This window comes from Ictalurus punctatus, chromosome 15 (genome assembly GCF_001660625.3).
Source record: "Ictalurus punctatus breed USDA103 chromosome 15, Coco_2.0, whole genome shotgun sequence".
Lineage (NCBI taxonomy): Eukaryota > Metazoa > Chordata > Actinopteri > Siluriformes > Ictaluridae > Ictalurus > Ictalurus punctatus.
Genome location: NC_030430.2, coordinates 12,943,799 through 12,958,190, shown reverse-complemented (window position 1 = coordinate 12,958,190; position 14,392 = coordinate 12,943,799). Strand labels below are relative to the sequence as shown.

The 14,392-nt window shown below is 37.3% G+C and overlaps 1 protein-coding gene across 2 annotated transcripts in view; it reads right to left on the bottom strand.

The window, feature by feature from the left end:
• Positions 1–3,773: 3,773 nt before the first annotated feature.
• Positions 3,774–14,392, bottom strand: part of myt1b (myelin transcription factor 1b) — a 32,599-nt gene continuing 21,980 nt past the window's right edge. The window contains exons 13-23 of one of the 2 annotated variants that reach the window (XM_047160480.2): positions 13,896–14,147; positions 11,745–11,899; positions 9,981–10,043; positions 9,478–9,546; positions 9,202–9,264; positions 8,798–8,881; positions 6,633–6,854; positions 6,335–6,426; positions 6,139–6,242; positions 4,777–4,920; positions 3,774–4,455 (exon numbers count right to left, since the gene is read on the bottom strand). In XM_047160480.2, the coding sequence (XP_047016436.1) occupies positions 4,312–4,455; positions 4,777–4,920; positions 6,139–6,242; positions 6,335–6,426; positions 6,633–6,854; positions 8,798–8,881; positions 9,202–9,264; positions 9,478–9,546; positions 9,981–10,043; positions 11,745–11,899; positions 13,896–14,147 (1,392 nt within the window). In that variant the 3' untranslated portion in view covers positions 3,774–4,311. The remainder of the gene's footprint in view (positions 4,456–4,776; positions 4,921–6,138; positions 6,243–6,334; positions 6,427–6,632; positions 6,855–8,797; positions 8,882–9,201; positions 9,265–9,477; positions 9,547–9,980; positions 10,044–11,744; positions 11,900–13,895; positions 14,148–14,392) is intronic. The other variant, XM_053686503.1, reaches the window with a different exon arrangement.

Here is a 14,392-nt window from a genome sequence, read left to right as displayed (position 1 = left end):
TGGGTATTCCAGCATGACAATGACCCAAAACACACGGCCAAGGCAACAAAGGAGTGGCTCAAGAAGAAGCACATTAAGGTCCTGGAGTGGCCTAGCCAGTCTCCAGACCTTAATCCCATAGAAAATCTGTGGAGGGAGCTGAAGGTTCGAGTTGCCAAACGTCAGCCTCGAAACCTTAATGACTTGGAGAAGATCTGCAAAGAGGAGTGGGACAAAATCCCTCCTGAGATGTGTGCAAACCTGGTGGCCAACTACAAGAAACGTCTGACCTCTGTGATTGCCAACAAGGGTTTTGCCACCAAGTACCAAGTCATGTTTTGCAAGGGGGTCAAATACTTATTTCCCTCATTAAAATGCAAATCAATTTATAACATTTTTGACATGCATTTTTCTGGATTTTTTTGTTGTTATTCTGTCTCTCACTGTTCAAATAAATCTACCATTAAAATTATAGACTGATCATTTCTTTGTCAGTGGGCAAACGTACAAAATCAGCAGGGGATCAAATACTTTTTTACACTGTATTGTTTAGTTTGATGTGGTTACTCTTTCTCTTGTACAATGCTCAACTGATCTGTTATCCAGGTCATTCATTTCTGTGAGCTTTGAATGGGGAAACACAATTACAATGCTACACTTGGCTTAATGAGATGGCTTAATGATTCAGAAAACAGGCTATGTTATGAAACTTGATAAAATTCACAATTCATAAAGAATAAAACATGTAAGCTGGTCAAATGAATGGTAAGAAAAGAAATAACTGAGTTAATACACATAAAAAATATTTGTGAATTTGCAAACGTGAGACCATATTGATTAATCAGCATGTAGTTTATATTAACTCATTCATGCTGTATGGTATGTCAGTAGTTTTAAGCACATATCAGAATGTTCATTAAGGATTCCTTTAGATTACGTTAAATTCTTAGGGCTAGACTTCTCTATCCCAGGCATGACAATCATTTACAACAGTTCTTGTGATTTCTTGATAATAAGTTAATGTGTTCAAGTGAAATGGTTTATTACTGAAAAAGCATAGCATTGGGATTGTAGCACTGGGATTAGGAAGTTTCACTTCTGGCCCTTAAAGACAAGCTGGTACTACAGCAAAAAAGATTACAAGAGTACCTCGATTCACCAAGTTCTCAACTAATATTCTGCTGAAACAGAACAGTAGTGTGCAATTTCATATTTAAATGCAATGTGACATCTTTCCTGGGGAAAGGTTACAGAGAAGGAGAGGATAAGGCTCGGGACATTATACAAAATGGACATAAATTTATGCAACTGACATCTCTTCCATTCTCTCAGTACAAGAGTGAGAGAAGTCAAGCAGCATATCAATGACAAATAAAAATGCTTAAGCTTGACCTTTTTTTCCCCTCCTTATATTCAGTTCAGATTCAAGGCTCGATCCAAACAGTTTAGATTAGCTGCTTTGACTTGATGACCTCATCCTTTTAAATGCTCAAATTGAAGCTTGTTGAAACAGATCCTCGATATTAAGTTAAAATGGACCCTACACATCATAGACCGAATTGCACTGGACATCAAAAAACATAAAAGACGTACACATTTTTGTCCCATTCTTTTTGGTGTGATGTATAGGTGTCTATTGGCTATGTTAAATGTTTTGGTTAAAAGATTTTCAACTGGTACTTAACTATTTAAAATGGCACATACCATCTCTGTGTGATGTCACCTTTATAACACCTAATGTACAACATGCCTAGTTCTACTGCATATAGGTGGAGATGTAAAATTCTGGTAATATAAGGAGGCACAATGTTCATTTCACAACTCGCTAACAACAACCACGCTGCTTTCTTTATCACATTTAGCATTGGACACAAATAACTAAACAAGGCTGCTCCCACCAGAACTGACACAATACCACACAATACTAAGAGAAGGACCATCACTTTTCAGCACACTATGATGAGTCTTCACAGGTACACAGGTACATTGGTTACCCAATGTAATGCCAAGATGGGTAAAGAATTGACTACCATTACACCACTGTCCCATGAGCATGACATACATAGAGAAGCCCAACAACCATGGACCTAATACACCTAAAAAAATAGGAAATTTTACAAACAACCCCAACATTTTTAGGTTTAAAAATGTACCTATGTAAATTATAAAACACATTGTATTTTGCCACCACAGTAAAATGGGTCATCAGTTTATTTTCTCCTATTGGTAGTAATAGTCACAGTTTTTTTTTTTTTTTTTCCAAAAGATATTTCTTTGATAAGCTACAATAAGAGTAAGTGTTAACAATTACACTGGAAAAATATATGCATGTTTTTATATTCTTTATATAATTGTTTTGTCTTTTTTTTATACAGAATGTATATATAGTGTAATTATGGTCATATTGGCAAGGAAATAAAGGCAACTGTAACAATTACCACACATCTTAAATCACGTGACTCAAGAATTGTGTGGATGCTGGATGGGAGGAGTCAAGAAAAAAAGGTGTTGGTTAGTGGCACTTTTTGCATTTTTGAAATAAAAAAATAAAATCAAGAATAAGGCTACGTGGGTGTGTATGCTCATCTGACAATAGCTGAGTAAAGACATTGTGGTTCAAAGGTTTCTCTTAATACATTTTATAAAATTTTACCAATACATACCCCCTCTTTCCATACTACTTCAACATATATCTCATTGCCTAAATGTACAGACCAACTGAGGAAAAATCATCAGTTGTCATCATTTAAGAACCATTCTGGACAGACCGAGCATTATTGGCAAAACCATGGAGTGGAAAAATCCTTTTACGATACTTCCTTTTCATATTTAAACTCACAGGAAGCTCTGAGTTCCAAAGAATAGCTTTTTTTGTCTTTACATTCCCATGGGAAGTGTTGCTGGCATTGTAAAGAACCTTATTTTTGTCCAAGTGTTACTTTTCTGTCTTTATTTAAGTACAAGACTACTAAGACTCTTTCATAATAAACACACAGAAACATTACAAAATAAATATACAGTACAATCGTATCACAGTTCATTAGTTCATAAATATAAAATAAATAATAAATACACATTATACTTCTCCATAAGTTTTGGATCTCTCAGGATTTTGGAAAAAAAATATCTATAATGGAAAAGAAAATGACAGCCTTATTTAATTATAAAAACCTTGTCAGTTCAAAATATTTTCACTTAAAAAAAGTTTTAAAAATCTACCGTCAAAAGAAAATCAGGTATAAAAAACGGAAAACAGCTTTAAAAGTTTTTCTTATTATCTTATATTTGTCTTCATTTTAAGACGGAAGGGGTATGTTGCATTGTTTCATAGTAGTTTTTTTTTTCAATGCAGGAGGTGAGTTCAAATAAATAAAAAGTAAACAATAAAAACATGAAAAACATAAATACATAAATAAATGAATGTTACATATATTAAGAGAAAAGTACATAACATAAATTTATCTCTAAATAATTTATAAAATATTGACAGTGAAACCCATAAATTATTAATTGAAAAGAAGTGCAATTCATTGTTGATAAATATAACAGATATGACTGGATTTAACTGAGTAGCAATACATTATATTCCTCTAGCATACATAATGCAAATGAATGAGAATGAACTAGTGCTTCTGCAATCTACAGGTATTTAAGGTATTAAAACCTAAATGTTTATCTAGAACTAATAATAAAAAAAATAAAAATAAAATATATATATATATATATATATATATATATATATATATATATATATATATATATATATATATATATATAAATAAATGTAACGGCTGAAATTTGGAGGCATGTGGTTTGACGGTTATACTGAACGTGCATGTGAGCCTGTGGAGTACAGGTACAATAGGCCTCAATGACCTGAAGCTGTGGTGATTCACTACAAGAAGTGCTGCATTTGCTGTGCTAAAGGGCCAGTAGTCCCCCATACACAATACAAAGACAATTTCAAAAGGATTTGGCTGTTGTTAATGCTGAAGCACACATTCTCTTCTTGACTCTCAAAGACATGCAAAACACTTCTTTAATTGTGTGGTACAAATAAGCAAAAACAAGCTTCTATTTTGACCTCTGGCCAAACAGAAGGCTTTAGTTGTGGTCTTTTAATCCTCTACTTCCAATCCAGCAGCATTTGTAGATTTTGTAATGCATGTTATATACATATTTCTCTTTTTGAAGAATGCTCCCTGGGATGAAGGCTGTTATTATTCAAAAACACCTGAATGCCCATTTTTGTGTGTACCATTTGCATGTATTTTTTTTGCTTCTACACACATCGTTTATCTTGTATGCCTCTAGTGGGTGATGCCTCAGGCATCACACCTTAATGCCTTTCACTGCCTGGTTGATGGTCTCCAGCAGGGCCTTGTTCTCAGGGTTCTGGTAGCAGTCTTTATTGGTGTACATGTCAGTCAGAGTACTCACATAGTTTTCAAAATTCTGCTCTGTGATTGGTTCCTGCTGTGAGAGAGGAAATTGGAGCCCATGATGCAAAACAGTTTCTGTGTGTGAATTTGTGTGTGAACGTTTGTGTGTGGATTATTATTCATCAGTATGAGTGGGAATTTGTGACAATGAGCCATATTTGCCACAAGTGCAGTGTTACAGAATAAACCGCATGCTGGCATTTTGAGTTCATTAAATAACAAATGATAATCAAGTAAACATTATTACAGCCATTTGGTGTTGTTACACAGAGTAACACTGCAAAAATCATGCTATCTGTGTCTGTGTGTGTGTGTGTGTGTGTGTGTGTGTGTGTGTGTGTGTATAAAAACTCACCATATGCGGCAGACGGATATTGGCCAGGCTACGTATCAGAGCTTGACTGAGTCCTGACAGCTCCATAAACAGTGCTTCATTCTGCTCCTCAATGATCTTATTCTCCTGCTCAATGTTTTTCAGGTTTCTCTCCATGGATGAGATCTGTGTAAAACAAAAAGGGGTAAAAAACTTTATTACGACTAAGTGCCCGAAATATCTTAAAATTTAACTCTGTTGGGCCAACATTGGTCCATCAGGGCCAAAAGACGTTCAGCCACCCTTAAATCCATCTTGCCCAACATCAGCCATTTCAGCCTCTCTGGTAGAAACAATCTATAGTGAAAGAATGCTTTCTGACTTGGGCTATGCTGCATGCTTCTCCATGGCATAGATCATAAGGCAGTGAAAGGCAAGTAAACAGGACTCCTGGGCTCCACAGTGAATCCCACAGTGAGTCCTAAACCACAGTGTGCATGCTAGAATGCCTAAATAGTATTGACACCATTGGTGCACTAATATACTTACATACTATTCAGTGTGGTATTACTAATGTAACATGAGGTTTGGGACATGTGAAATTATTTTTATGCATCATATGTGGTACAATTACAATTATATTTGATGCTGTTATCAAGGTCTCAAGTGGAGAATAAAAATGTTACTGTACACATTAATATGTACTGTGTGAACAGTCATTTACTGAGTACTAGATGAAAGAAGAAAACCTCTCTCTTTTAACAAGAGCTAGTCTTTTAGTTTTCAATTTCAATTCAATTTATGAACTGCTGATCCAACTGCCTAGTTCCACTGTTTAACTGTGTTTGTTTTCTGAGATAAGAACACAGCATAAAACCAATACTAGCAAGTTACCAATCTAACATTAGCACACTAGCTAAAGCTCAAAAGACCCAGTGAAGGAGAAATGCTTCTCTCTGTTAAGGTCCGTCAGTGCACTACCTCCACCGGTAACTGTCAGTAAGTTTGATTATTGGGAGAATTCTTGCTCAAAGATAGTGGAATGGATGCCTATGGCTCTGCGTTAAGTCATACCAGAAATGTGAGGGCGGGTCTTTGACTGTACATCTTTCAGGCATGATGATGCACAACAGAGTTGTGGTGGTGTATCACATGTGCCAATTGGAACATAATAGTCCTGACTGAAATACTGTAAATTGCTCTTACAGGATTCCCAGGGCAACTCACAGCAGCTCTGGAACGTCATGTTTTAGCATATATATTTTTCTCCTCTGACTCAAGAAAAACCAAAAAAATGTCTTGCATAGTGTAGCTTTAAATCAAACAAAAAATTAATCTCATTCCACACACGATCCATCAGGTTCGGGATTTTTTTTTAGACCATTAATATGATTAATGACTAACCTGTGTTTGGAGGTTGACCATATCGGCTTCCATTTCGTTGTTGGACTCACTGAGGTCACTGATTTCTTTATTGAGTTGCTTAATGTCTTCATCGTTATCTAACACTAAAAAAAAGGATAAATAAATTAGAATACATGAAGAATAACTGACCTGAGGAAGACAAGGAATGAATATTGAAATGAAATACTATTCTCACCGTCACTGGCCTTAAACTTGGTATTTATGTAGTCCTCTCCAGTAAACTTGGCTTTCTTCTTAGCCAGTAAGGCATGGGGACAGCCAGAGAGACTGGAGATCAAAGATCAACAAATGATGAAAAATTCACTTGAAGGAATGAAAATCCTTCACATAAAAAGAACATTTAAACCTGTTTGTATCTGCTCATAAAAGTTAACTAAATGTCTAAAATACAAATGTCTAAAAATATTCTAGGAAATATTCTATGCTATCCACAACTAGCAGCTCTTTTTCAGATTATCTGTGTAGGACTATACCTGCGATGAGTAAGGAAGCTGCCGTTGGCATGGCCTGATCCATCACAGCCTGGTGTGGGGCAGGTGGGCCCCTCCGTCTTGAAGGCCTTCCAGGAGAAAGGTGTGCCATTCAGCATGCCTTCTTTCTGGCGCCGTGCAGCCAGTGGACATCCATATGCACTGCGGTGGGTGGCATACTTCCCACTGATATGACCCAGACTGTCACAACCTGGTACTGGGCACCTAGAAAAGAGACAAATATTAAGAAAGACAATAAGAAACATAGTACTGAGGGAGGAAAAAATGGAAGAGATTTAAATATTAACAGCAACATACAATCCCATTTCCAAAAAAGTTGGGACACTGTGTAAAATGTAAATAAATATAAATAAAAACAGGATGCAATGCTTTGCAAATATCATAAACCCATATGTTTTCAGAATAAAACATAGAAAACATATCAAATGTGTAAAATGAGAAAATGTACTATTTTAAGGAAAAAAATAAGGTAATTTTGAATTAGATTTTTTGAACAGGTCTCAAAAAATTTGGGACAGGGGCAACAAAAGGCTGGAAAATTAAGTGTTACTAAAAGGAACATTTTGCAACTAATTATGTTAATTGGCAAAAGGTCAGTAACATAACTGGGTATAAAAAGAGTATCTTAGAAAGTCTCTAAGAAGTAAATATGGGATAGAATCTGGATGGAAGCACATGTTGCTCTAAAACTTGTATATACCTTTCAGTATTGATAGTGCCTTTCCAGATGTGCAAGCGAACCATTCCATAGGTAGTAATACACTTGCCATACCATCAGAGATGCAGGCTTTTGAACTGATCACTGAAAAAAGACCAGATGGTTCCTCTGCTCTTTAGTCCTCTTTAATTTAGAGGACACAGCGTCCATGGTTTCCAAAAAGAATTTAAAATTTCGATTCGTCTGACCACAAAACAGTTTTCCACTTTTCCTCAGTCCATTTTAAATGAGCTTTGACCCAGAGAAGATGGTGGCATTTCTGGATCATGTTCACATATGGCTTCTTCTTTGCATGATAGAGCTTTAACCAGCATTTGTGGATGGCACGGTGAACTTTGTTCACAGACAATGAGTTCTGAATGTATTTCTGAGCCCATGTAGTGATTTCCATTTCAGAATCATGCCTGTTTTTAATGCAGTGCCGCCTGAGGGCCTGAAGATCACAGGCATACAATATTGATTTTCCCCCTTGTCCCTTGCGCAGAGATTTTTCCAGATGCTCACAATCTTTTGATGATATTATGTACTGTAGATGATGAGATATTCAGTCTTCGCAATTTTACATTGCGGAACATTCTGAAATTGTTCCACAAATTGTAGATACAGTTTTTCGCAGATTGGTGAACTTCTGCCCATCTTTATTTTGAAAGACTTGGCCTCTCTAAGCTACTCTTTTTATACCCAATCATGTTACTGACCTGTTGCCAATTAACCTCCAGCTGTTTCTTTTTTAGCAACATTTATGTTTCCAGCCTTTTGTTGCCCCATCCCAACTTTTTTGAGATGTGTTGCAGCCATCAAATTCAAAATTACCTTATTTTTTCTTAAAATGGTATTTCCTTAGTTTAAACATTTGATATGCTTTCTATGTTCTATTGTGAATAACATATGGGTTTATGAGATTTACAAATCATTGCATTCTGCATTGCATTTACATTTATTTACATTTTACAGAGCATCCTAACTTTTTTGGAATTGGGGTTGTATTTAATCAGAAATATCTTTCTTATAAAGTAACACTGAATCTTGTATCATTGCACATATTTAATTGTAAAAATTAACACTTCAATTAATTGCATAGTCATGAAACATGATCACAATTTTTTGCACTCTTGACCACTAAACATCTCAATTTCCATACAAATTAGTGTTATAGATGCAAAAAAGTTTTGGTGTAAACCAAGTGTATTCACTGTTGTGATATTGGAAGAGCCAGGTTCTGTTTGAGAAAGCTTTCTGAACTACATTAAGCTGTAGTGCACTACAGTGAAATGAGTGTCAGTTAAAAAGTCTGTGACCAGAAATAATTTTAATGTGGCTGATATTTATGAGTCCCATGAAGGTATTAAAGGTCCAGCTACAACAATGTTCCAAAACTGAGACAATACAATAATATAGTATTGCAAAAATCTTTCTACGTGGTACGAACTTTAAGAGTTCAGAGTCTTCTTTGTCTTCCTTGGTAGGTGTTGTTTTGATTCCACCTTTCTTGGCACGAGGACACCCAGACAAACTGAAAACAGAAAGTGTGAAGCCCATTAAGATAGGAGGCAGAAAGTAACACCAGCCAAATACTGGCCACAAACTAAGATAAGACAGGCCAAATTCAAATAACATTACAGGTAGAGTCAGTAGCTTAATTTTCATTACCCATTCAAAAGCAACAGGGAAGGGTCTCATCTCCATTTAGTGCATGTTTAGTGTGTGTGAAAGTGTATGAGTCCTATCTACAACTACACTGTCTCACTCTGAACTTCTCTGTCCTGCAATGTTTATGTATATATTAGTGTAAAAGAAAATGTGCTTGTGTGTGAGGAGTTGGATTAGCCATACCTTCGGTGTGAGGCGTAGTTACCAGTGATGTGGCCAGAACCATCACATCCTGGAGTTGGGCACCTGGTTGAGTAAGATCAATGGACAAACATTATCAAGAGGGCACTGTGATTAGCACTGGATAATAACGGTACAAACATGTAGATGTGACCATTTATGGGAGAAACAGGGGTAAGTGGGATCAGGAGTTAATATAACAGCAAATTGAAGAAAGCTGCAAAATGTATTTAGTAGGGTAGCACAGAGAAATAAAGGAAACAGAGCTATAACACATACTTGAGTTCAGTTGCATGTGCTGCCATGAGGGAGCGAAGACTCTTATCAGCAAGAGGGCACCCAGACAGACTAAGACAGAGAAAGGGGGAAGAAAACAAGGCGAGGGATGCAAGAAAGACAGAAAGAACCCAGAACAACCCACATCAGTACCACAAACAGAAACCAGGCCGGAAAGAGGCAAGAAAAGGCTAAATCCGTATTTTCCTCACACTAAATGGTGATTGTTTTGTGAGTTTAAGTACAGGTAAAAATTGCTACTCAAGCCAAAACACAGTGCTTGAACCAGCATGGTCACATGATTACAAATTCATCAGCAATCACAGAATGTTAGGACGAGGGACAATGTTACTGGGTGTAATATCAAATTGACAACTAAACTGCCCACACTCACTGCAATTCTTATAAATTTTGCACAAGATCAGGAGGTTCCATCAGCCTTGCTACGCAGTAGAGGAAGCAGAAAGTAGGAACATAGGAAACAAGGGTTCCTCTTAGCACCCTACCTGCGGTGGGATGCATAGTTTCCAGTGATGTGGCCGCTGCCATCACAGCCAGGAGTGGGACACCTACACAGAGTACAACATAAGAGCAACTTATATAGCGCCTTTTTAACCTTAGTGGTTCTACAAAGCACTGTGTCTCTTTCACTCATGCAAGACACTAGCCATTGTGAGCAACTTGGGGTTCAGTGTCTTTCCCAAGGACACTTTGGCATGTGGAGTCATGTGGGCCAGGAAATGAACCGCTCACTCTTTGAATAGTGGACAACCTGCTCTACCAGCTGAGCCACAGCCACCCCCAGTGCACAGAAAACACTTGATGCCAATTAAGAATGTATACTTAGTAGAAAAAAAACAATAAAGACAGATGACCTTGCATCAACTTGAAACCCTATACAGAATTAATTAAATCAGCAGAACTTAAAAAATATGTACAGTGCATCCGGAAAGTATTCACAGCGCTTCACTTTTTCCACATTATGTTATATTACAGCCTTATTCCAAAATTGATTGAATTCATTATTTTCCTCAAAATTCTACAAACAAAACCCCATAATGACAACATGAAAGATGTTTGTTGAAATCTTTGCAATTTTATTAAAAATAATAAACAAAAAAGCACATGTACATAAGTATTCACAGCCTTTGCCATGACACTCAAAATTGAGCTCAGGTGCATCCTGTTTCCACTGATCATCCTTGAGATGTTTCTACAACTTGATTGGAGTCCACCTGTGGTAAATTCAGTTAATTGGACATGATTTGGAAAGGCACACACCTGTCTATATAAGGTCCCACGGTTAACAATGCATGTCAGAGCACAAACCACGCCATGAAGTCCAAGGAATTGTCTGTAGACCTCCAAGACAGGATTGTATTGAGGCACAGATCTGGGGAAGGGTACAGCAACATTTTTGCAGCATTGAAGGTCCCAATGAACACAGTGGCCTCCAGTGGCCTGAATGGCAAGCGACATGTCTGGAGGAAACAAGGCACCAGTCATCACCTGGGCAATACCATCCCTACAGTGAAGCATGGTGGTGGCAGCATCATGCTGTGGGGATGTTTTTCAGTGTCAGGAACTGGGAGACTAGTTAGGACCGTGGGAAAGATGAATGCAGCAATGTACAGAGACATCCTTGATGAAAACCTGCTCCAGAGCGCTCTGGACTTCAGACTGGGGCGAAGATTCATCTTCCAACAGGACAACGACCCTAAGCGCACAGCCAAGATAACAAAGGAGTGACTACAGGACAACTCTGTGAATGTCCTTGAGTGGCCCAGCCAGAGCTCATACATGAACCCGATTGAACATCTCTGGAGAGATCTGAAAATGGCTGTGCACCGACGCTCCCCATCCAATCTGATGGAGCTTGAGAGGTCCTGCAAAGAAGAATGGGAAAAACTGCCCAAAAATAGGTGTGCCAAGCTTGCAGCATCATACTCAAAAAGACTTGAGGTTGTAATTGGTGGCAAAGGTACTTCAAAAAAGTATTGAGCAAAGGCTGTGAATACTTATGCACATGTGCTTTTTTGTTTTAATAAATTTGCAAAGATTTCAAACAAACTTCTTTCATGTTGTCATTATGGGGTATTGTTTGTAGAATTTTGAGGAAAATAATGAATTTAATCCATTTTGGAATAAGGCTGTAACATAACAAAATGTGGACAGAGTGAAGCGCTGTGAATACTTTCCGGATGTACTGTATTGTACTGTAAGGCATTATGTTAACATATATATGTGAGGCTGTAACTGAAGACACTCACATAAGGAGCTCTTTCTTGCACTCCCTGGGCTGGAACTTGACTTTGAAGCTAGGGGTTGTGACCTCTCCAGGATACTTCCTGTCCTCTGCACACTCCTGTGCCATGTCAGAGTCCTCAGCATCAGAGGAGGCAAAAGACTGGGCTGTATGATCCATCTTTACACACACACACACACACACACACACACACACACACACACACACACACACACATACACACACAATAAATGGAATTAATATTTATTTTTAAAAAATTCAGACCCCACCATTTTGAAGAGACAAAAATTCCACCCAAGACAAAGGCTTGATGTCATTCATCTGATTCATCAAATCATTACTTTATACTATTTACTTTGAATTTCCTTTAAAGATCAATTCCTTGTTATGTTTATTATTTTCAAATAAAAATTTTGTACAGTGCACTTAACTAATATTGGCACCCTTGGGTGATATGAGCAATATGAGCAAAAAAGGCTGTGAAAAATTGTATTTATTGTTTAACTGTTTGATCTTTTGTTAAAAAAAAAACAAACAAATATACTCTGCTCTCATGGATATCAAACAATTGCAAACACAACACAGTTTATGAAAAAAAAACTTTGTAAAATATAGGTGTGCAACAGTTATTGGCACCCCTATGAATTCATATGAGAAAAGTATATTTGGAGTATATTCCCATTGATACTTACAATTTTTTTATTACACCTGGGTGACTAGGAACAGGAAATTGTTCAACCATGACTTCCTCTTTCACAGAGGTATAAATATGAGGTAACACATAGGCCACATTCCCTTAGTCATTTATAGCAATGGGTAAGACCAAGGAATATAGCTGTGATGTGCGACAAAAGGTTGTTGAGCTTCAAAAATGGGAAATGGCTATAACAAAATAGCACAAGCATTGAAAATACCCACTTCCACCATCAGGGCAATAATTAAGAAATTCCAACCAACTGGAAATATTATGAATCAACCTGGAATTTGACGTATGTCTATAATGTCTCAACACACTGTTAAGAGGATGGTCTGAGTGGCCAAAAAATCTCCAAGGATCACAGCTTGAGAATTGCAGTTAGTTGCGTCTGATCTGAAGTCACCTACATCACCACAAGTTGTTTGGAAGGGTTCAAGAAAAAAGGCCTCTATCTTATCCAAAAACAAACTCAAGGATCTACAGTTTGCCAGACACTACTGGAACTTCAAATGGAATCGAGTTCTATGGACAAATGAAACCAAAATAGAACTTTTTGGCATTAAACACCAGAGGTGGTTTTGGTGCACACAGAGAGGTAGCCATATGGAAAAGTACCTCATACCCACGTTTAAATATGGTGGAGTATTTTTTAGGATACATGGCATCATGGACATCAAATGTTAACAGATAATAAATGAAAACCTGACTGCCTCTGCCAGAAAGCTTAAAATGGGAAAAGGTTGGATCTTCCAGCAGGACAATGATCCAAAACATACATCAAAATTAACATAAAAATAGTTTACTGACCACAAAATCAAGGTCCTGCCATGGCCATCCCAGTCCCCTGACTTGAAACCCATAGAAAACCTGTTGGGTGAAGTGAAGAGGAGAGTCCACCAGCGTGGACCTCAAAATGTGAAGGATCTGGAGAGATTCTCTATGGAGAAATGGTCTCAGATCCCTTGCCATGTATTCTCAAACCTCAGCAAGCATTATACAGTAGGAGAAGACTCAGAGCTGTTATCTTGGCAAAGGGAGGTAGCACAAAGTGTTGAGTAAAAGGGTGCCAATAATTGCTGCATACCTATATTTAACAAATATTTTTTTTGGATAAACCTGTGTTTTGGTTGCAATGGTTTGATGTCAACGAGAGCAGAGTATTTTTGTGAATTTTTTTTTTTTAACAAAAGATCAAATGGTTAAACAATAAAGACAATTTTTCACAGCCTTCTTTGCTCATATTTACCAAGGGTGCCAATATTAGTGGAGGGCACTGTATATTATGTTTTAACAGTGTATTGTTGTGTTAAGCAATGAAAAATACATTTTGTCATTTTAGTAGACATGGTAAACCAACAGTTCTGTTTTGTCTAAATATTTTTTTTTTTTTATCACTGCTGGGTAAAATATTCTCTTGTTTAGTGACAAGAGATGTATCCAAAAAGCTTCAAGTCTCACCTCCTCTAGCTCCTCCTCCCTTTGCCGATTAGGTTTGGTATAATCCAGAGGCCCCTCCCACTCCTCCTGCTTGTAGGCCTGTAAGTGTGGTGAGATGGCAGTGTTGCCATGGTGCCCGGACAATGAGGATGATGATGAGAGGGCAGGTGAGCGCATGCCTGGGCTTGTGCTCAGTGGGCCTCCCTCTTTCTTTATGGGCTTCTTCATACTTAAGTCTAGAGTGCCATTCTCATCCACTTCAATCTCCATGTTCTAAAACAAGGTTAAACATTAACCTTATGATAAAGTGTCCCTTGATAGAGCATAGTGTAGAGTTAAATAAAATAAATAATATTACACTTCATAAATTACTGTTCCTAATCCATACACTGTTCATTTGAAAGAATTCATGAATTATTTGCATCAGAACATATCATTGTACAGCACCATACAATGTGTTTTGAACTATGAGTGTATGAACATTGCTGAGTGTTGGGGGTGACTCAGTGTTAAAGTGC